This window comes from Artibeus jamaicensis, unplaced genomic scaffold, assembly GCF_021234435.1.
Source record: "Artibeus jamaicensis isolate MK-2021 breed Jamaican fruit bat unplaced genomic scaffold, CSHL_Jam_final contig_685, whole genome shotgun sequence".
In the NCBI taxonomy this organism is placed as follows: Eukaryota; Metazoa; Chordata; class Mammalia; order Chiroptera; family Phyllostomidae; genus Artibeus; species Artibeus jamaicensis.
This window is the reverse complement of record NW_026521924.1, coordinates 16,313,714-16,337,437: the sequence shown is the minus strand read 5'-3', so window position 1 is coordinate 16,337,437 and position 23,724 is coordinate 16,313,714. Positions and strand designations below refer to the sequence as shown.

The 23,724-nt window shown below is 54.2% G+C and overlaps 1 protein-coding gene across 1 annotated transcript; it reads right to left on the bottom strand.

The window, feature by feature from the left end:
• Positions 1-3,813: 3,813 nt before the first annotated feature.
• Positions 3,814-18,318, bottom strand: BPIFB2 (BPI fold containing family B member 2). Its single transcript, XM_037143292.2, has 15 exons — positions 18,210-18,318; positions 15,927-16,020; positions 14,432-14,536; positions 13,580-13,726; positions 12,163-12,223; positions 10,764-10,824; positions 8,912-9,003; positions 8,490-8,675; positions 8,211-8,264; positions 7,494-7,664; positions 6,914-6,981; positions 6,734-6,779; positions 5,888-5,951; positions 5,439-5,515; positions 3,814-3,947 (listed from the first exon to the last, which is right to left on the bottom strand). Exons 1-15 carry the CDS (start codon positions 18,316-18,318, stop codon positions 3,906-3,908), a joined length of 1,377 nt encoding a protein of 458 aa, XP_036999187.2. The 3' UTR covers positions 3,814-3,905.
• Between the last annotated feature and the right edge of the window lie 5,406 nt (positions 18,319-23,724).

The window sequence follows — 23,724 nt, the reverse complement described above, 5'->3', positions numbered from 1 at the left end:
GTAAATAGCACAGAGGACAAAGGAGGTTGGGAACCCAGGAGGAGGGTAGGAGTAAGGGATAGAAGTGGTCACCAGAGAAGGCATGAGGGCTCACACTGCCCCCTTACCTCCCACCAGACTGGGCACACAGTGGGCACTCTTCTGTCCCTTCCACAAATACACAAGTATTTGCTCAATAATGAGCACCTACTCTGTGCCAGGCCTGTGCAGGGCTATGGGGATGCCTCAATGAACAAGCAGCTGAGTTCTTGTCCTGAGGGGGCTCCTGGCACTACGCAGGGAGATGAACACTGCAAGTCAACAGCCACAAAGCCAGGTCATCCCCAGGAGTAAAAGTGGTGGAAGCCATGGAACCTGGGGGGCAGGCAGGGAGGGAAGAAGAGGACTGTGGTCAGAGCCGAAGACTGCCGGAGCAGGGGGTGTTGGAGCTGATGTCGGAGGGTGAGCAGAGCCAGCTCTACAAGGCAGGCAAAGGTGTTTCGGGAGGGGGCTGCCAAGGGCAAAGGCCTGGGAGATATTGGCTGGACCATCAGAACTTGTGTCCCCTCTGAGACTCGCAAGGGGCACAAGGAGCTAATTGCTTGGTGGGGTAGCTCCTGGAGGAGATGCCAGGAGATGATAAAATCCAGGGGGTGGGGTGGGGCTTCTCACTATATCCAGAGCTGAAGGGCAATGAAGGCTGAGTGGCCACACAGCGAGCTGACCTCAGAGCTGAGGCTAGAAGGTCTTGGGATACCCAGCCTCGGCTCTATTCTCCATGATGCCCTTGGGAGGCCTGGCTGGGGAGGGCTTGAAAAAGGGCTACTGGGTGCCTCAGGGTGTCCTCACCCCACCCCGCAGGGAACCCACACGTCTGAAAGGCTGAGGAAGCTACGTGCCCACCTTGCATATGGGGCCATCATGGTGGGGGGTGGGCAGGGCCCTGCCTCACGTCAGAGGGGCTGAAACCAGGGTTGGGACAAGGTAAGAGAACCCAGGTTGGCCCAGCCCAGTCCCCATCCTGATCTGGGACCTGAGCTGGAGAATCAAGTCTACAGATAGCATCGCTTTATCCCTGTGGGTCCGCCCCCAGTGACTGAGGGGCAGGCAGGCCTCACCTCCTCCTGCAAGCAAATCCACCCCCGTGCGCCTCTGGTCACCGGGCCCCTCCCTGCTTCCTCCCAGAGCCATCCTGGGCATTGGGGGGTGAAGGAGAGCGGAAGGACACAGGGTGGGGGAGGCTGCAGAAACCTCTTTGCATGGGTTCAAGGGTCTGGGCCCCAGCCCCCGAACCTCCCTAAGCTGCTGTCTTATGCTCTTTATGATGAGTGGGCAGAATAACAATAGTAATGCTGGGCAGGAAAAGGACAGTCATGCCATTCTCTGCTACCCTAAATTCAAAGTAAAGCGGTCTCAACCAAGTTCCCATGGCCAGATATAAATAAAAATAAAATTATTTTAAGGAAACAGAGAGCCTTTCCTGGAGATCCCTCCGTAACCTGGCAGCCGTGGCCTGGGGTCAGCCTTTCCACACGCAGCCCTTTCCAGACGGGAACCGGAGGGCTCGTCCCTGCCCCACCCTGGCCCACCTACCCTGAAGGCCTCTTGCCCATGCAGTGCCTGGCCACCTCCATAAGCACCCCTGCGTGGTCACACACAGAACAGACACTGAAATGGCCAGCACGACCCCCCACCTTCCCTCTCTCCCCTCCCCCCCAATGCTGCTTGCAAATGCACACAGAAGGTCTCAGCCGCCCATGGTCTGCCCAGCACCCCTGGGCCAGCTGCAGCCCGGCCAAAGCGGCAAACTTCTCTGCCACCCAGGAGGCTGAACGACACCCTCTCTCTCCAGTGAGGTCTGAGCCCTTCCAAGCTTTTCCTTCCTTGGGTACTCTCCCTCTGCCTCAGAGTAGCATACAGTTTATTTCTAGTTCTTGTTTTCCCATAGTTAATAATTCTTCATATTAGATGTTCCCCGTTTAAGCTACTATGTGGTTTCTACCTTCTGATCAGACACAGGCTGCCACACTCTGTGTCCCCTTCTCACTGAGCTAGGTCTCTCTTTCTACAGACCATAGCTTCCTTCTGGACACAGAGCTTGACTCGGGCACTTCTTCCCCATGCTCCTAAAAGAGTGTGTAGAACACAGTACATCGTGGGTACAAACAAAGACCTAGGTGATGGGCAAAAGTGATTGGATAAATGAGTGGATGTGTGAATGACGGGATGGATGGATGGATGGATGGATGGATGGACAAATGCATGCGTGGGTGTGTGGACTGATAGGTGGGTAGATGAATAGATGGAAGAAAGATTGGATCCCTGGACTGTCTGCTTAATGGATGGACCTTACATATTGAACACGTGATCTTTGTCACACCTTCATAGGCTGGGTCTGTGCCTTAAAATTTTTGTCTCCCATATTTCAAACCACCTCAGCCTCGGGCTGAGCCTATATTAAACCCCAGTAAAAGTGGGATTAATGAATTAATTAACAAGTGACCAAATGAAATAAAGGCCATGCTGTCCTGAGCAAAATTACGAGGTTGGACTTTACAGTCTGCCCTTGCCTCTCCCTCAGCTCCGCCCCATCTCCTCCTCACCACCCAGACTCTGTGCTGGCTCCAAGCCCCCAGCTTGTCACACTGAGACTTTAGGGATGAGCCGACACAGAAGGAGGGGTTAGTACCACGCAGTACCGGAGACTTCATTCTCTGGTGGTGGAAATTCGGGCACATTTTACTCCCCAGGGAAACAAACAAAGCACAAATCCTGTATCTCTAGGCAGGAAGGAATCCTGTGTATCTATACATGTTTTTAGCTAAAAGATCAGCTTTCGGGGGTGGGGGCACAGGTCGCTCGTGATTGCGTCCCTCGGTCTTCCTTCCCTAGGGCCATCTTGTCATGTGTGACCCGCTGCGGTAGAAGAGCTTTTGGAGGGAAAGGAACTTAGACATGTTCAGTGAGGCTGTCAGCTCAGGAGGAGGATCTTGCCTCCTTCGAACAAAAATGTTGCTCACAAGTAAACCAGGGATGGAGAAGCTTGTGAGAAGGCAGGGAACTCCCTGACACCTGGGGTTCATGACTCAAGGACAAAACCCAGGCGGAGGTGCTGGTGAATGGAAGAGGAAAGCGGATGTCTCATGCCTGGATTCTAGCATAGTCACAGTCCTGGGGATCGGCCACCATCCCGCTCTAAGACTCTGGCTGCGTTTCTCTCCTCACTGGATCCCTCGGTCCCTGAATCTGTGAAATGGGACATCACATCCTGCCTGTCTGATTCATAGGGCTCTTATGGGATCCTAGCAACAAGGTGAGATGCGATGCTGGAGGGGGAAGAAGGCGTGGGGCATGCCGCCAGGTGGGGCACAGTGCCTAAAGGGCCACTATGGTGGTCGTGATTCCAGGTCGTCTGGGTTATTCCCCACGGTCCTCTTTCAAAACATGAGCTCCCCTGGGCGAGGAGGTCAAGGAGGACAATAGAGGTGGGGTCCCGTCTTCTTCCTCTCCTGGGCAGTTTTGGTGGCTCCAGGGACAGACGGGGCCCAGGAACTGCACATAGGAAACGGTCATCAAAGAGTTTGCTGGGTTTGGCTGGAAGTTGCAGCTCAAGAGAAGATATTTAATACAGGAGGGCACAGGTCTGCACAGCCTGGAGGGGCAATGCGCTCCCCACAGTGAGGGGTGTTGGAGGGAGGAGGGGATAGATGATGGAAGAGGGGAGGGTTAAAGGAGAAGGGACAGGACGGGGGGTGTGAAGGAGAGGAATCCAGGCACGCAGCAAAGATTAAACAGCCCGCCTGGGCCATATAGCTTGTTGGAGATGGCTACGTGTGGCTTTGCCTCAGTTTTCCAAGAGGCTTGAGATGAGAGGGGCCCCCAAAGCAGGGAGCTGGCCCACTCTTAGCCTTCCCAGTCATCCCGCCTCAGTGCTGGTAGGAGAGTCCACTGGATAACACCACGTAACCCTGAAAGGCAAAGAAAGCCATGGGCCAAGTCAGAGGCCACACGAGGACCCGTAGGACTCTCTGTCATCCCATCAGCCTGGCTCTGAGTTCATGCCCTGTCACTCTTGCTCTGTGTCTTGAGGACAGTCCTTTGCCTCTCTGGGCCCACCTCAAAAATGTTACCACGAGAATGCAGTGAGACCACGCAGGCAGGGCTCTCAGCACGGGGCCTGCACAAAACGCGTCCACACATGGTCAGCACCATCTCAGTTTTATGGCTGGGAGTCCAGACCACCGAGTGTCCCCTCCAAGTCCACGTCTCCCCAGCAGAGCCAGGCACTCCCTGTATGTCTTCTCCTCTCTACAGTGCACCGCAGAAACACCCGGGGGGCCTGCTCATCATTCAGTCATTTAGCACAGCTTTACTGTGCGAGCCGAGCCCTGTGGCAAGTGATGGGGAACCCAGCAGACAGGAAGCCAGACCAAGTCCCATGTGGAGCTCTTGTACCATCCGATATGGTAGCCATTCGGCACCTGTGGCTAATAACATTAAAACTAAATAAAATTAAAAATTCAGCTCCTCGGTTGCACTGGCCCCATTTCAAGTGCCCAATAGCCACATGTGCCCAGTGGCTGACAGTGGCTACTGTCCTGGACAGTGCAGAGTTCCATCCTGGCAGAAAGTCCTATTAACCAGCCCCGGTGTAGGGACCTTGGACTCCAGACCCTGCTGGCGGGATCTGTGGGTCCGCCACTACCCATGCCTGTTCGGAGGAGTCGTGGGGAAATTCCCAGTAACAGCCCTGGCTGCTCCGTGTGCCTATTGTTCCTTCTTGGGGGGTGCATCACCCAAGTGCCTTGGGAACATAGTTCTTAAGCAACAAGGACATGCTCCCTGGAAATATATCAGTGGTTCTCACTCAGGGAGAGGGGTCCATAACACCCAGACGTTGGACTTGAGGGACATCGGCTAAGATTGCCGCCCTATCGTGTCTCGTTGTTGAGTAAATTCGAAAGAATATTATCCTCTTATGTCCAGGGTAAAACAGAAAGCAGCTGTGGGGTCTCACCCAGGGCAGCTGTGTGATCAGTGTCACTCTGGGCCCACAATTTCTGATCCGGGAAAGTAATTTTAGAAGGGTCGGGAAGCCCCTTCTCCCATCCAGCCTGCAGAGGTTTGTATGCAGAGGGGCCCCTTTGTCATTCTGCCCCAGACACCAAGGGGCTGTGATCATCCAGGGCACAGAATCAAGCGACAATTGAAGGCCCCTGGCTGTGGCCTGGTGTGACATTTGATGAGTACTAAAGTGCTAGTGAAACCCTCCCTCCAGTGTCTCTTCACATCCCGGATTTCCCATCTGGTGGCGTGGCCTTGGCAGGGAGCACCCCCAGGACCGGCTGACCTCAAGGTCCCACTGTGTGCACTAGCAGGGAGGGAGGAAGAGGTGACACCCACACCGTGGAGCCCAGCTTCCCTCCAAGGGTTGAGGAGTCATACCCACAGGCTCTCACCTCTTGGACAAAGACCTCAGGGGTGACATAATTTAGGTTGACCACGTTGGGAAGGGCAATCCCTATGCCCAAGAGCGCTGCAGGCAGGGAAAGAGAAACCAAGTTCAGCTGGAAGGCAGTGATGGAGCATCGTCTGGAGCCCGCTGTGTGCTGAAGTCCTCATGCGCATTGCGACACTGAGTTCCACAGATACGCAAGAGGTGGGAGCCATTATTATTACACCCACTTTGCAGAAGGGAATGTGGAGGCTTAGAAAGGGAAAGGAACTTAGCTAAGATCACACAGCTGCTGAACAGCCAAGCCAAGAGGCCCACATAGGAGGCTGGGCTCCTGAGGCCACCCTCTTACCCTCTGAACCTTGGAGATGGGAGAGGGGCCGGGACAGAGCCTGGAGCAGGTGTGAGCAGGAGGGGGCCAAAGGGCCAGACTGGGGGGAGGGCAGGGCTTACCATTGAGGTGGTCCAGCAGGGGCTTCCTGAACACGGTGTCTATGAGCGTGTGCACTTTATACGTCTACAGCCACAGAGCCACGGGGATGAGGCCCGCCCAGCAAAGGGTCGGGCGAGACAGACAAGCAGGCCACACGTGAACACACAGACAGAAACACGGACAGCGCAGGAACGGGGGAGGGAAGAGGGCAGGTCACTCTTGTCCCAGCTTCAAGCAGAGACCGGCTACCCGCAGGGTCAGGTCAGCCTTCTGAGTATAAGGTACCCAGGAACCACCCGCCTGTGGAAGGGCTGAGAGGCGAGCACCTGGCTGACTGACACTCACTCACTGTGTGACCAACAGGAGGCTGGCTGTCCTACTGGCACTGCCTGAAAGCTGGACTGACCAATAGAAAGACTGCTGGGGCATACTGACTTGCAGACCAGAGGATGAAGGGAAGCATGGAGGCCCAGCCGTGTCACCTGATTGAAGGAGCGGCTGACACCATCTGACACTGGCTTGTCCAATTTATCAATGGTGTCAGTGATCCTTGGGCTGACAGGTTGTTGACAACCAGCCAGAGTGACAGGCAGACCAACTGATTGACCGCCCCCCTCAAAGAGCCAAGGCTGACTGAATGGCTGACCAGCAGAGAGGCATCATGGGAAAGGCTGATTGTTGATGGATGGGCCACCAACTGACCACTGTCCCAGGCACCCCAGGTGCCTGACCACCAGGGAGCCTGGTTGTGGCAGCATATACAGGCGTGTGCATGCACAAGCACACACACGCACACCCCCCTTCCCCGGGCTCATGGCCTGCCCCACCCAGTGAGGGGTCTCTGGAGACCCCAGCCCCACACTTACCTCAATGGAACCCACATTGGAAGAGGCCACGGTGAGCTGGATCCCCCTGAAAGGGAAGCAGGAGGGCTGGCAGCAGGGGGCAACACCCACCACCCTCCTGCCACGGCTGCTGCACCCAAAGCTCTGTGATGGGTGCTTTCGAGCTCATTGCGCAGAGGACCACACTGAGAACTCACTTACCCCAAAACAGACACGGTCCCCTGAAGCTTCACCTTGGACACAAAGAGCTGGAGGCTAAGATTCACCGTCTGGTTGAGTGAAAGGGCACAGGGCCGTGTGAAGCCTTACAGCTGGCCGCCAGTCACGCCTGACTCCCACCCATGCCCCGCTCATTCAGGTACTTGTGGGGCACAGGTCGCCAATGGGGGTGGTGAACAATAACTAAAGTAACCAGATAGCATTCTTTCAGAGAGTAGTGGGTGCCATGAAGGCAGAGTGGTGGCGTGGAGAACGTGGAGAGAGCTGGCTGACAGGGACCATCTTCCTCAGAGTGGTCCTGGGAGGCTGCCCTAAGGAAGGCCACGACATTTAAGCTGAGACCTGAAAAGCCAGCCATGCCAAGAGCCAGGGGAAGAGTGTCCTAGGCACAGGGTATGATGTGTGCAAAGGTCCTGAGGCAGAAATATCCTGGAACATCGAAGGAATAACGAGGAGACCAGTGTGGACAGAGCGGAGCAAATGAGGAGCCTGGGGCAGGAAGTGAGGCCTCCCTGGGGGTCCACACCCTCCTGGCCAGCCCCGCCCCGCCCACCTCACTCACCACGTTGAAGGAGAAAAGGGAGTGGAAAGCCGAGTTGGAGGCCACAGCCAGGACCTCGATGAAAGGACTCAGCTGCACTGTGGCGTTGTCGGTGTGGATTGTGACCGTAGGTGTGCCGCCTAGCCGCACCTTGAGCACCACGGGCATGGGCTCAGGGAACTGGCTGGCCACCTGGGGAAGCAGAGAGGGAGAGAGGGAAGAGGCCACAGGGGGGCAAAAGCTGGGTGGGCTCTCCATTCCTCATTCCTCTGATGCCGATCAAGCTATCTGGTACGTGATGAGTCCACAGAGGCGGGACCGCCCTAGACCCCTGGCCTTGGGGACGCCTGTCTGATGGGAAATAGGCATGAGGACAGGCGTAGCCTGTGTGGTGTGTGCCAGGAGGGAGGGTAGCTCAGGGGCCGTGGTAGGTCAAGGAGCCTCCTGAAGCCAGACTAGGGGGTTGGTCCTCCCGGGAGGAAGTCCTGAGCTTGGTCTTGAAGATGGACAAGGGGAAGGACATAGAAGGAACACTACGAGCAGAGGACAGTGCTTGGCTTACTTCTCTGTGGGGGAGAGAACAGTGTGATGGCTGGGCAGGAGGGTCCCGGCCTAAGAGGGTGCGGGGCCGATGTAAGGGGAGATGCTAAACCCCACTTGGGTTAGATATGAGCCAGCAGAGAGCCCCCCACCCCAATCCCAGGTCTTAGTCTCTGAATGACCAGTAATGTCACCAACCTCGGGGATGACCTGTCCCAGCATGGAGGTGTTCAGCAGGTTGTCCTTGGAATTCTGAAATTGGTCCCGCATGCCATGACAGCTTTTAGGGCGGCGGCTCCCCAGCTAGACCGAGTCCTGCCTCCCAGCAACCCCCATTTAACCCTTCCAACATCCCCCCTGTGACCCTAAAGCTCCAGCCGCCCCACCCGCCCATGGTTTGGCTTCTGGGGGTCTCCCCAGGCTGGGCCACAGGACATGCCTGCCCCACATGCCCCGGGCAGCAGGTCTGACCCTCACCAGCTCCCCTGTGATGTCCAGGTTGAGGGTACCAGCCTTCTGCAGCAGCAGGAGGGCAGAGTCAAACACGCCCTGGGAGAGGCCCACGGTCACCATGGCACCTCTAGTGCCCACCTGCTCCGGCAGCGTAAAGGGGTTGTCATTCACGGGCAGGAGGATGGGCTTGCCCAGAAGGAAGAGAACAGCCTGTGAGGGCAGGCAGAGAGGAAACAAGCAGCAGACATCAGTAGGGAGATGGCTCCATCACAGAACTTGGGCGCTAAGGGCCACCCACCCGAGATGCCACACGTCCAAGCCTCGTGCCTGGAATGCTGTTCCAGCCCATCTCCCCTCAACTACCCTGCTCTTTGAGGCATCTCACAGAACATGAGGACTCTAGAGGCAACCAGCCTCCAGCTCTGGAATGACAAGGACCCACTTACATTGATATCCAAGGAAATGTAGTTCTTAGTGATGTTGGGCGCATTGATCATGAAGTAGCGAATCTGGGACTCAGGACCCACAGGTTTGAGGCCTCAATGAAACCAGAATGAAGGAGAAAAGAGGGCAGCCTTAGCTTCATCTACCAGTGCCTTGCCTACCCAGAACACTCAATGTTCTGACTGCCTCAGTTAGTCAGCCCGGGACCAAGGACCGAAAGAGGTAGGAGAAGGCCCCTGAGTAAGCAGACTTAAGTTGCAAAGTGCGCACACCCAGGATGCAACCCCTTACGGCCTGTTGACTCTTAGTGGAGACACAATTCTCACAGTTTTGCCTTCTGCTTTCCCAATCAGTGAAAGACCAAAGACCCCTAATTAGAAGGAAGGGGAAGGGTCACCCTTGGCATGGAGCCAGAGAAAGATGCTAAGGACAATGAGGAGCCGCAGAGGAAGCAGGGAGTCCCCATTTACCACGGCCCAGACATTTCACGGACTTACACTGTCTCATTCAATCCTCACCACAGTCCTGTAAGGTTAGGAGCCCATTTTACACACGCGCGCAAACTTTGGTGACTTCAGTGGTGCTCAGGATTGTCCACTTGGTCCAGCTGGCTCTGAAGCCCCCCTCCCTCTCCCCCCCTAATCACACTGCCTCCTACAGAAACTCAAAAGGCCCAGACCCCTGGGCCATTCAGTTCAGGTGCACAGCAGTGCCTTCTGGGGAGGCGCAGCTGAGAGTCCGCTCCCTGCAGAAGTTCCCCCAAGGCTCAGAATATTCTGACAGAAAAGGGCGAGGCACTCGTGGGAACCACATCCCTGTGCATAGACAGGCTGGGTGGGCTGGCGGGTGAAGACTCAGCCCCACTGTCGGGGAAGCACAGCTCTTAGCTCCTCCCCCAAAGCCTCTGGATAGCCGAGGGGTGTCTGTGTGTCCATTCAGTCCAGTCGAATTTTTCAAAAAAATCAGACAGGAGCAGTGGTGGAAGGTATGCGGGGCGGTGGGGAGGTGACCAATGGCTGATGGGAGTGGGCGGATATATGCCCAGCCCCCGCCCCTTGGGAGGATGTCCTGTGTGTTCTACTTGGTGTCCAAGGGCTTCCCTGGGGGGCAGGCAGTGAGCCTCAGGCGTCCACAGCAGTACCTGCTCATGAACACATCTCTCTCACTGCTCCCCTCCTCAACCAGGGCCCCCTGAAGCCACCCACCCCCACCGGAGCCCTTTACACTAAAATCCTCATCCTAGGATCTGTTTCTGGGGCGATTAGCCTAAGACAGGGCCTTCTGCTAGTATATTCCCAGTACCCGCTGGATAATGAGAGCCCCTGGAGAAACCAGAGGTGGGACAAGCCCGAAGGAAGGTGGAAAGAAGAGGGAGCTGTGACCCGGGATGGTGGTGGCCCCTGAGGAGGCAACCAGGGCCAGGGGCACTGGGAGGCAGAAGACCTTGAGTTCTGTGGAGGACACACTGAGTGGGAGGAGCCTGTGGGACCCGCAGGGAGGTGTCCAGGAGGACGTGGAATATAAGCACCTGAGCCCTGAAAGGGGAGTGGGGCGGAGAGTCTGGTGAAGCATGTGGGAGATGCGGGGGCAAAACCAGGGGAGGGGGGTCTCCGAATCTCCAGGCAGGGCAGGAGGCAATGGCACGCACCCTCGCACACGCCCGCAGATGTGCTCCAGACACTCAGACGTTCTAGAATTGGAAGATCCCCAGATTCCACCAATAGCTGTGCAGTCATCTTACAGTGGACCTCCCGGAGGCCAAAGCTGATCCAAAGAGGGCATCTTGAAGGGTCTTAGGGCTCTCGGAAGGTCTCAGAGCTCCCCTCCCCCACCCCCTAGACTGCCCAGACATACCAATTAAAGTTCCCAGGTGGACATTGAGGCCCTGCACGAGGTTGGAGATGCTCAGACACACCTGCGACAAGACGAAGCAGCCTGGGTTAGAGCAGCGCTTAGGGCTGCAGGGGGAGGGTCTGGGAGGGTCTTGGGTCCCTGTACGGAAGCCTCCCCCAAACTGGACACCAAGACTTGGAACACCCTCCTTCTCCACCACCAGTGGGCATCTTCGGGCACCTCCTCTGGGCACTGGGGAGTCGGAGGCGAAGGTGGGGACCGTGAGCACCGAGGAAAGAGCAGGACTGTGGGACACCGCAGAGGTGGCCACAGCGAGGCCTGGGCAACAGAGGCAGGAGCCTGCGCAGCAGAGGGCCAGCTGGCAGAAGGGTGCCGCCCACAGTGGAGGCGGGCAGAGGTCAGCAAGTGAGGCCCAGGGGACTAGTGTTCTCCAGGGCACAGTGGGGCTACAGAAGTGTATTAAGGTGGGGTCACTGTAATAGAGGGTGGGGCAGAAGAGAGACTGCAAGGCCAAGTGGTCACTGCCTGGTCCAGGCCAGAGCTGGTGAGACCGGGCCAGGCAAGGCCAGGAGGCTGAAGAGAGGCCCGGGTCAGGCTGTGCTACCTTCAACGCTCGAACCTCAGTTTTCTCATCTGCAAGATGGGGGGATGGCATGCAGTGGGTTGGTTTGGTCTCTATTACTGCCCCTTAAAGGAGGCAGGGTAGGAAGAGGCAGAGTTGGAGAAATGGCCCCCCATCAGCAGGGGGCCCCTTGCACCTGGGGCACCAGCTCTCACCGAGTCAACCAGAGACAGCGAGTGACAAGAGCTAAAACACTCACAGTAATAGTGTCACTCACACCGCCCAAACTGTCCTAACCTCCTCGAGATGTTAATGCGCTCAAGCCCACAACCAGCCCATCTCTCTGCACTGCAGCTGTGGAGTCGGGTGGGACGGATGGGCAGGAATTGGTTAGGTGATTTGTCCAAGGCTCAGAGCTGGGAAGAAGGGGAGCCAGGATTCAAACCCAGGCCACATCTGGCTCCAGGGGCCATGACCTTGTCCAGTCCCATTTTGTCTTCTTTTCACAGCCGTGTGGTCCCTGAAAGCACTGTCTCCATCCCACCCTCCGGCACGAAATTGGGGCTAGCCTGAGACTAAGCCTCCCTCCCCTGTCAGCCCCAAACCTGCCCTTCTCTGGGTCTCCCCATCACTGCCCTGGCTCATTGCCACAGCCCTTTCCCCGCTCTTGTGGGAAAAGTGAAGGAGCCCCCACGAAGGGCCTTCTTCTAAAAGAAATAAAAATAAAAATGTCATAACCATCCCCATCTCCCCATGCCTGCCGTCCCCCTGCCTTCACCACGCCTGCGAGGAAAGCGGCGCCCTCCTGCTTGGGAGGTCCGGTGGGCCGCCCTTTACCTTGTTGCGCAGGACGGCTCTGACGTGTTGCTGCACCAGGACGAGCAGTGCGGGGGGCGTGCTGCGGGGGGGACACGGAAAGGGCTCCTGAGTCCGGGGTCAGCGCCTCCAGGCCTGTCTCTTTTGGCAAAGCCACAGTCAGGAAGAGAATCTCTCCCCTCAGTCAGGGGCCAGTGGTTCCCATTCCACACCCTACGTGGGCTGGACACCGTGCTGGCATCGTCCCCACAGATGAGGAAACTGAGCCTCAGAGAAGAGGTCACTGATCTCAGGTTTTGGAAGAGGCTGAGACATGAAAATGAGGCCAGGCTTGCGGGAGACAGAGAGGGCGTTGCAAAAGCTGGGCTGCACCATGTCCGTGAACAGCTGGCTCCGTGTCCACTCTGAGCCCAGTGAGGCGGGGCTGCTTCCTGCTTGGGCCCCAGTTCTCCGTGACACCCTTTGTAAGTCCCTTCCTGGCCCTGGACCTCAGTTTCCTCTCTAAACAGTGAGAGATGGGTCTAGGTTGGTGCGTCTCAGTGGATGCCTAGGAACCTTGCTACAGTGCTGGTCCAGGCTGCAGCCCGAGCTCACTGGCTTGCCTTCAGGGGGGGCAGGAGAACAGCATCTGTGGTTTTACTGCTATGGACATTGGGGCTTTCATCTGTGAGCAGCCCCCCCCCCATGAGCACCATGAGGGGCTATGAGTTCCACACGGTGATCGTGGGACACCAGCCCGAATGCATTTGTACCCAGCTCTTCTCTGGGGAAAAGTCCGGTCCAGAAGGCTCGAGCGCCTCCCCGGGAGCCCCCAGCCCCCTGTGGGAAGGCGTAGACATCAGGCAGAGGATTCCCAAGCAGTGGGTTAGTCAGGCTGCGGGGGTTTGAACGCCACCACTTGCCAGCTGTGTGGGCTTAAGCAAGTCACTTAACTGCTCTGGGCCTCTGTTTGTTCCCCTGTGAAATGGGGGAAATACGTACACCCTCCCTGTTCAGGAAGGACCTGAATCCGACCCAGCACACAGCAGGTGCTCTGGAGGCGGAGCTGCTGTTAGCTCTGGATGAGGACACGGAAGGGCCACCTGACACAGTGAGAGCTTGGCATGTGCCAGCTCCACCCGGAGCCTCGGATGCCCCATCTCTGCAGGGAGGGGCAGCCCTCTGAAATCCCTAACAGAGGCATCAGTCCTGAATCCTTTAAAAAATGCATGACAGTGTTTCCGTGCACTGTTGTATGGTGTGGGGCTGGGCGGTAGAGGGGACACGGCCTAGGCTGCATACTCACTGTGCGACCTCAGGCGAGTCCCTCCCCCTCTCTGAGCCTCAGTGTACTCGGCCATAAAACAGATGTGATACTAGGGGCCTCTAAGCCCATTGCAGCGACTAGACTAAGGCTTGAGTAAGAAGTTCAAGAAATGACCACAGCCCAGGCACCTACCTGTGAGTGTCATCAAACACGATGGCTTTGTTGAAGAGTAACAAGCAGGCGGAGATGCTGACCACAGGGGTCCCGATGGAGGCCTGGGCCACGTGGGCATCGGCCAGCAGTACCACGGGCAGGATCAACTCCAGGGGCTCGGGGACTCTATGGAGATGCCAGGCCTGAGCCCCAGCAGCACCACCCAGCGAGGCCCGTGTGGACCAGTGCGAGGTCCCACAAACCCCCAGCCCAAGTCTGTGCCCCCAGTGAACACAGACAGGACCCCCACTCAGCATGAGATGACCCCCAAACTCCACTCAAGGTCATGGATATTACAACAATGGGTATGGACCCCAGCTCCCCATGCCCTCTCATTGCAAGCAAGGCTCTGGGCCAGTCACTCTCCACGCTAAGCCTCAGTTTCCTCTTCTGTAAAGTGGGCATAAGACTGGTGGTGCCGCCCTCACGGGGCTGTGCTGAGCTTTCCATACGGTAGTCACGTGATAACACCCTGCTTGGAGCTGGGCCTGCAGTAAGCACCAGTGAAATGAAGTGCCCAGGGTTAAAATGAGAGATCCCTCTGAAGGTCCAGCTCACAGTTTGAAAACTAAATGAATATACAGTGGCTGGTGCACAGAAATAATTATAATAGCTGTGTTTATTGAGCACCTCCTATGTGCCTTGGGCTGTGAAAAGAGGGACGTAATTTTGATTACAGCAATGAATCCATTTGCTGTGACCCTCACAGTCTTGCTGCAGAAATTCATCGCATCGGCAGAGGAGAAAACTGAGAGCTGGGGAAGTGAAATGACTCTAATCACCTCTGAAAATTGTCCTGCCCCACCCCCTGCAATCAGGAGATTCACTCACCGAAAGACCTTGACAGTGAAGTTGGCTGCTGCCAACAAACGTATCCCAAAACCGTCGATGAAGTTCAGGTGAAGGCGAGGCACCTGGACGTCCAGAATCTGGACCCTGCCAGGTAGGAAAGGAGGTGACGAGGGAGCTCCCATTAAACTGCGGAATCAGCTCGGGTAGGTGCCCCAGGCCACAGCCACACTGGCCACATTATAAATAAAGAACAACAACTGTCTGATGGTTGGAAATGTGGGACGAGGAAGAGGCAGTGAGTTCTCTATCACGAGGGCATGAAAGCCCTATATAGACAACCGCCATGTAGGGGAAAGATGCAGAGAGCACCCTAGCCCTGGACAGGAATTGGGTGAGATGGTTTTCCAGGCCTTGGAGGGATTTTAGTGTCTGACTGAGGCCTGGAAATCTGGGAGTTTAGGAAAAGAAAAACTTTGAGAGGCACAGAAGGCAGAAATCCCCTCTATACCATTCTAGTAAACAGCTTTGGTTTGTAGCCCTCCAGCAATGGGAGACTCACTCCCTTCAAAGTTGTTCAGATTGCTAAGACTTTCCAACTGACCTATCTTTGCTTTTTTTTTTCCCCCAAAATGAAAGTCATTTTTTCCCCTGCACAGTAGGGATAGGGGGTTTGATTCAGACACTACAAATGGCATAAATTTTAAGTCACATCAAAACTCCACCTTCAAAAGCTCACTGTTAGCACTTGGGTGACATCCTTCCGTGACTTTCCTTAGGACGAAGGCTGACCTAGAACCCGTTTCTTTTCCCTTGACGGTCAACCATCCTGGGTGTGTCCCCACACCTACAAACGAGGACACTCGCGTGCCACCCACCTGTGGCCAGGCCACAGGTCACTCAGGAACCCTCGGCTGCAGGGGTTGCTGTCATTCCCAGCTCTCCACTGTGACCAGCTGGGGCTCATGCCCACCCAGGTTTTACAGGTTTATACTTAGTTGTCATCACTCAAACCTTGACAGATTCTGTGAGTTCTCTGGGGAATCCAGGCACCTGCAATGGTGAGTCTGCGCCCCACGGGGATGGGGTCAGCTGGCCCAGGCCCTGGGGACGGCTGAGTCTGAGACACCCCTGCCTGGCTCTGCCTGAGTTTCTGTGCATCACGAGGGGTGTGGAGGGAAATCGGGCTCATGCTTGCGCCCTAGATCCAGCGTCTAGCTTTTGGAGGAAGTGGCCAAGAGTCCTGCCAGCCCTGGGGACCCAGAAGCCACAGTCTTGGCCCCTGGGGGCAGAATTCTACCAATTCAGAGGCACCAGTCCCCATGTCTCCACCTTGGTCACATCTCCTAGTCCTCTTGTGACCACTCGCCAAATGGGAGGGGGTATCCAACCTGGTGGCAGGGGCCCCATCCAGCTGTTGGAGGAGGCATTCTGCCACAGACCAGGGTGCCCACCTGGTGGGCTGGAGTGTTTTTCCCAGGGGGTGAGAGCACGCACCTGCCGGTGGGAATACTCACCTGGTGACGGGAGCACTCACCTGGTGGGCTGCAGCCCCTCTCCACTCTGTTCCAGGAAGTACGGCACAGTGACCCACAGGGCCTGCTGGAGAGGGGCTTTCCCGACTTTGGACACTGCAGGGCCAGACAGGGCAAGGTTAGGCTGCTCTCAGGAGCCACCAAAGGAGACACATCACCTAGCATCTGTCCCCCATCCTGAGCGGAGAGGCCGCAGAGACTGGAAGGGGCAGGCTTGTCACCGGGCACATGGGGGCCAAGCCCTCCTTGGTACACTTCTCACATCGGGGCTGCAAGCCATGCCTTTCCTCTCTCTGTCTCTCTAATCCCTACTTGTCTACGCTGCTCCTCAGAAACAATAACATCCTTTGCCCTTTTCCAAGACTCTGGTGGGAAGCCCATCTCCTCTGGGGCCCCCTCAAGTCCCCAAGCAGAAGGGGACCCCTAATCAAACAGGAGTGGGGAGGCCTGGGAGTTGTGTACTGAGGACTCCAGAGTCCCTCAGATTCTGGGTGCAGCCCCAGCTCTGCTACTATCTGTGTGGCTGCTCTGTGCCTCAGTTTCCCCACCTATAAATTCGCAGTGATTATAATGCTACCCATTACAGAGGGTCCTTGTAACCACTCAGTGCACAATTGACGTTCGCTCTCCCTATTGCTATTCGTTTTCAGGATAGTAATGGCAATCATTCTATGATGCCCCCTTTGTGCCAGGCCCTGCTCCTCACAGCTCAATGCCGTAGGTGCTGTACGATGCCCAGGTTATCCGGAGGTGAGGACACCTGGCGAGGAGAAGTCCGATCTGGGCCGAGGCACCCAGTTCCCAAGGCCCTGGACTTCCTCACACATCTGTGCTGCTGGGCCAGGGAAGGTGCTGACTAAATGTGAGTGGGATTAATAGAGGGGATGGTGCTGCGAGAGCATCACATGAGGAATCGAAAGGCCCAGGCTCTGCTCAGACTCACTGTGGGCCCTGGGCCCCTCTGGGCCTCAGTTTCCCCAGACCCAAGCATAGAGGCAGTGGTCTCTATGTTCCCGATGCCCCTCTTCCCAGCCTGACCATCTGTGGCTGAGCTGAGACTCACACCCAGGCCCCTGGACTTCATCTACAGCACTCCCCGCACAGGGCAGAGATTAGAGGACACTGATAAGAAGCCAGCCAGCCAACTTGGCTTTGGAAAGAGGCATGTGGGGCCCGGGCCTCCAGCCGGATTTCCATCAAGAACAAACACAGCCAGGTACACCTGGACGGCTGTCTGGGACAAAGGAGGCTCACATGCGACAGGTGGAGAGAAGGTGGCCAGCAGGGCATCAGCCTCAGGTCTCTTCCTGCAGGCATCCGTGCCTGGTCTCTTGTGCCAGGCATGCTCTAACATGGATCACTGACCCTTTTCATCACCTGCTTGTCTGTTCAGATACGAGGTCCCAAAAGGTGTGTGCACACCAGGACACCCCGCTGCTTCCCTGAGCCGCTGCCGCACTGCTTTTGTGGCCTGGGCCACGGAAAGTCCCTTCTACGTTCTGACCCGAGTCCCTCGCACTATAACCCAAGTTTGGTCTGGCCTCGAGGGAAACAACTTCTGATTTCTCACCCCTACCCCAGCTTCGAGACCCCTAAAGCCACCCCAGGGGCAACTGGGGGGACAGCTTCCATCCCTCCCTGGGCCTAGTTTTTCTCACTGCACCTTCCCCAGGGGATGGAGCAGAGTCTAGGACAAAGGCCTTGGCTGGGCCGGTGAGAGGTGGTTCTTCCCTATGACCCTGGCAGGGATCTAACTCCAGGATGCTCTCCCACACACATGCGCACAGAGACCCCCCTCATGAACACACGTGTATAGCCAGGGTGGGCAGCCACACTTACATACACACATCCATGCATCATGGCATTTGCACACATGCCAGTGGTCGGGCACCTGCCTGACACTCAAGGACACGTGTGTGCACATCACCATGAATTGTCAAACCCACACACAGACACACACAAGCAATGTTTCCAGACAAGCTGGCCATGTCCACCCCTCTTAGGCCCATGTGCCCACCCTGCGGGCACACGTGCACACTGGACACAGCACATGCCCCCGCTCATGCATTACTTAATAAATATTTGTTGAGCAGCAAGCACTGTGTCAGGAACTTCTTGGGAGCAGGGGACACAGTGACAGATAAGATCCAAGTGGGTCCTCAGAGGTCTTTTGAGTTCATAGATGCACACACACACTTAGGATTGTCCACACATGCAGACATGGACTCACTTGCACATGCTCACACACAGACACACGCGGGGCAGCCCAGCGACTCGACTCTTACCGTAGCTCAGCGCTGCCTTGTTGAGTCTGACCACGGTGCCTGGTATAGAGGCGCCCACCACAGGCATGAGCAGCGCCAGCAGCAGGCCCAGCCTGCATACCTGAGCCATGGTGGTCCTGGTCACTGCCCCCCAAATCTGTGGGCTGGGGTGGGGACAAACATCAGGGAACTTGTCCAGAATCTCCCCCAGCCCAGCCCAGCCTGGAGGCCGAAAGCCCTGAGCAGGCTCCCAGCCCCAGCCCAGGCTTCATTCAGCTTTGCATCTCTTCAGTGGGAAGAACTGCCTTCCCCTGCCTGCTTTGTCAGGAACCTCGAGGGGTCTGGGCCCCTGGGCACAGAGAAGACATGGCCTCACCTAAGACCACACAGCAAACTGGGGTTGGTGCAGGACCCAAGCCAGAGGAGGCTAGTGGGACTCCCGAGCGGGGAGACTGAAGCCCTGGCCCACCGCCCCAAGGCCCAGGGCTGTGTCACCTGATACCAGGGTTACAGACCACTGCGACAGCCCATTCTGGGGTCCGGGTGTCCTAACCTAGCCAGGGGAGGACCTGGGGTGGCTCCTGTCCTCATCCCATCCTGCGCCAGGTAAGGAATGTCCAGAAAGTGGGCCTCTTCCCCACCCCCAGCCCTTCCTACCCCTGCCCAGCCAAGTGGGCAGATAGACCTGTGTCCAGCTCGGAGGGAAGGAGCTGCACAGGAATGAGGGGCCACTGCTCAGATGGGCTGAGTCCTGCTAAGGCAGCCCCTCCCCAGAGGCCCACAGCAAGACCAGGGATGAGCCCTTCTGCAGAAGGCGATTGAAAGTAGTGTCCCCACTGAACAGACAGAGAAGTTGAGGTTCTTCTCTGGAGGAATGGCAGCTCATCCTGAGTCCTACCTCAGGCAGTCCCTGGACAGGTGAACTCTCAGCCCCAGCCAAGCCCTCCTCTGCCCCAGGCAGATATGAAGGCGCTTTATAAAGCTCCCTGGTGTGCAGGACCTACAGAGAAGGGACATGGGGAGGGACAGGTTTGCTTGTGGTTGAAAGTGTTTTCCCTGCAAACACAGCCTGTGCCAAGGTGTCTCATCCCACAGCAGCGGTGGGGCTGCCACGTAGCCTGGCCCCGCTGCCAACCGCTGCAAGACCCTAGGGTCGGGCAGCTCTGGAGATCTCTGGGACCAGGTCTGCTCCCAGTAGGGACCCCTCATCACCCCAGCCAGGCCTGGCCAGGCCCCGGTGGGGGAGGGAGAATGCCCAAAGTCAGGGGGATGGCTGCGGTTACCTCTCAGGCCTGGTGCCTCCGCGCTGGCCCAGAAACTTGACCCTTTTAGGAGGGACAGGATGCTGCCTGAGCCCCAGCCCCAGTGACTGTCTGGGTCCTGATCCCGGTGTCACACTGAGCCCCGACCCTTGTCACAGACAGAGCCCTGATCCTAGACAGACATTGAGCCCTAATTCAAAAAACAACAGACAAGAGAGTGTGGATGACCCAGTTATTGCTACTTAACACCCTAAACTCTCTCCAAATGCCAATCCCACTCAGAATGGATTTAGACCATATCTCCTTCTGCACTGTAAACCCATTCTCCACCTCGGGGCTGCATGGGGCCCGAAGCACTGTGCAAATGTGAAGAAAGTTTACATATGCTTGTGTGTGAGGGTCTTTTGTGTGTGTGTGTGTGTCTGTGGTTATGTGTGCCTAGTCATGTGTATACATGTGTTAGGCCATAATTACCAGCATCAGAGGAAGGCGTGAGTGTGTACGTGAAAAGGTCATGCTGTCACATTGGTTTATGGTATTGCATGCCTGTTCATGAGTGCAGGTGTGGGGAGTTCTGTGTATAGTACACACAGGGATTGGCACAAATAATGCCTGCTTTTATTGCAAAATCTTTTAGTACAAAATCATAAGCATGGAATTCTGCAACATAACAATGTGACTCAAGTATACCCTATGACATTTTAGGTGAAATGTTCAAATTAAAACTGTAAATTATTACACCCATATTATTACCCCACCAACCACACTCAAGCAAGTGTTACTTCTGCTGGACCCTGTGTTTGTGGGCTTGGGGTACTGAGTATGCCTGCAGGCCTGTGTGTGCATGGTGTTAAGTGTGGGGGGCGGGGGGGACAGGAGGTGATGGCAAACTGCAGGGAAGTCCCTTTTTGGTCCACCTGAGGCACAGGGACAAAAAAACCCTGGGGCTGGGACTTCGCCAAGATGGAGGCCTAGGTGGAAACACTTTGCTTCCTCCCACAACCAAGTCTAAAAACAACAAAGTTTTAACGACAATACGCAACGAAACCACAGAAAATCGAACAATACGGAGTCAGAAAACAACGAAATGCTCAGTTAAACCGGTGAGGGGGCGAAGCCAGCTGCGGAGCTGGTCGGGCCAAAACGACTCTTCCCCACCAACCTGGGCGGCGCACAGCAGCTGAGGGCGTAGATCCCAGGTGCGGGGTAGCTACGGGAAGGCGCGGCACAGCTGCCTGTCTGAGGTCGAGCATTTGCGTGCAGATAAACCAGTGAAGAGTCCTGCATTGAGGCAGACCAAGCAGGCCCCAGTGCAGGGCGGTGGGGTCGCACATTTGTGCTCAGATAAATGGGTGGGGGCGAGTAAAGAGGACCGCCATTGCTCCCTCTCTGACCCCGCCCCCACATATAGCGTCACAAACCAGCGACCTGGGTGGCCCCGCCCTGGTGAACATCTACGGTGCCGCTCCTCATACTTAACAGGCTCGAACAGATCAAAACATGGCTCAAGAACAACTCAGAGCCCCAGAGCTGATAAATCTAAGTGATGAAGAAATAGCCAAACTTTCAGATGCACAGTTCAAAACACTGGTGATCAGGATGCTCACAGAACTGGTTGATTTTAGTCACAAGTTAGAGAAACATACGAAGGCTAAATTAATTGAAATGAATGGAAATGCACAGGAAACCAATAGTAATGGAAAGGAAACTGGGACTCAAATCAAGGGAGCAGACCAGAAGGAAGGAAAAAATGACTAAACAGAAAAATATGAAGAAACAAGAATTCAAAAAAATGAGGAGAGGCTTAGGAACCTTCAGGACATCTTTAAACCTTCCAACATCCGAATTATAGGGGCACCAGAAGGGGGAAAGGAACAGCCACCAGTGGAAAAACTTATTTGAACAAATAATAAAGGAGAACTTCCCCAATCTGGCAAAGGAAATAGACTTCCGGGAAATCTAGGAAGCTCAGAGAGTCCCAAAGAAGAACCTATGCACCACAATGTTCATAGCAGCACAATTTACAATAGCCAAGAATTGGAAGCAACCTAGGTGCCCGACAGTAAATGAATGGATCAAAAAATTATGGTACATATACACAATGGAATTCTATGCTGCAGAGAGAAAGAAGGAGCTACTACCCTTTGCAACAACATGGATGGAACTGGAAAGCATTATGCTGAGTGAAATAGGCCAGGCATTGAAGGACAAATACCATATGATCTCACCTTTAACAGGAAGCTAAATAACAAAATAAACAAGCAAATAGAATAAAAACAAAGACACTAAAATAGAGAACAAGTGGGCAGCGACCAGAGGGGAGAGGGAAGGGAATTTAAGGGGAAAAACAGGGAGGGATTTTGAAGAACAAGTATGAAAGACACAGGGATGAGGACTGTGGGGGGTGGGGAATGGGAGGGAGGTGGGGAGACGGGGCAGGGGGGGCTGGGATGGGAGAAATTGACAAAAAAAACTGTACTTGAAAAATAACTAAATAAATTTTAAAAAACCATAAAGTGACAGGAAAATTGAAAAGTGCTTTACAAAATAAAAGTTATATTCTCTAAAAAAAAAAAAAAAAAAGTTGGACCCAAGAAGGAACACACCAAGGCACATCGTCATTACATTAGCCAAGATTAAAATGAAGGAGAATAAAACATAAGAGTGGGGATTACAGTGAGGAAAGAGAAAAGAAAGCAGTCAAATGGTCAGTTATCTAAATAAACAAGAATTGTCTAAAAAAGGGAAACTAGCGGTGGGGTAGCCTGGCTCTTTGTCTAGTTGTGTTTATTTAAACTGCAATGTGTTTATTCAAAATGGATGTCTCTAAAGTGGATGCCTAGGCAATCAAAAGCTTAACTTCAGGCATTTTGCAGCACGATCAGAAAAGCTCACTGTCAGATGCTTACACTAGACACTCTAGAAATTATCTCAATTTTTAAAAAAAGATATGGGGCATAAGTTTTGAAATAAGCCAAAAACCATCATTTGCAGTTGCTGTAATAGTTCGTGGAAATACCCAAGATAATCAACTAAAATCTAGGGAAAGTATTAATTGACTTTATGTCAATACTTCAACTGGGAAAGAATAGTTCATTAATTATCATCACTGAATTGGACCACAAGAAAGCACAAAACAAAAAAAATTTTATATCCCATTTCATATAACAATAACTTGTTTAAAATATTAGTTTTATAATTATAAAAATTAATACAAAACATCTTATTATTTAGATTATACTTATGTTATTATATTCTCCCTTTTCTTTATATATGTTTAAAATACCAATACATGTTTAGTGTCATGGAAACCATGTATTATATGTACAAAACCTACTAATGTCTACAGCTATGAGATTCTTATAAATGCATGCTAATTATTCTTTTTATTCCCCCCAAAATATAGAGGTCATAAAAGGTGTGCTAAAAAAATAAAATAAAATGAAGGAGAGAATCCTAGAAGCAGCAAGAGATAAGGGGACAGTCACCTACAAAGGAGTTCCCATCAGACTGTCAGCGGATTTCTCAAAAGAGACCTTACAGGCAAGAAGGGGCTGGAAAGAAGTATTCCAAGTCATGAAATCCAAACACCTACAACCAAGATTGCTCTATCCAGCAAAGCTTTCATTTAAAATGGAAGGACAGTTAAAGTGCTTCTCAGATAAGATCAAATTCAAGGAGTTCATCATCACCAAGCCCTTATTATATGAAATGTTAAAGGGACTTGTCTAAGAAAAAGAAGATAAAAAAGATGAACAGTAAAAGGACAGCAAACTCACAGTTATTAACAACCACACCTAAAATAAAAGCAAATTAAGAGGACAGCTAGATCAGGAGTGAACCATAGAAATGAAGATGACATGGAGGGTTAGCAACAGGGGAGTGGGAGAAAAAGAAGGGGGGAGAAGGTACAGAAAATAAGTAGCATAGACAGTAGATAGAAAATAGATAGGGGGGAGGGTAAGAATAGTAGGGGAGATATAGAATCTAAAGAACTCGAGACACGTGTTCATGAACTGAAGGGGGGAATGGTGGGGGAGGGGAGTGCAGGGTGGAGGGGAATGAAGGGGGGGAAATAAAACAAATGTAATGGCATAATCAATAAAATTAAAATATATATTAAAAAAAAACCCGGGGCCTCCCCCCACTGCAGAGCCCTCCACAGCTCCCACTGACCCTACATCAGCCCAAATACTAGGCCCAGGGCCCAGGCCCACCCCGTGCTGGGTCACCACAGAGCGACAGAACCGACAGAGTCCACAGACACCACCTTG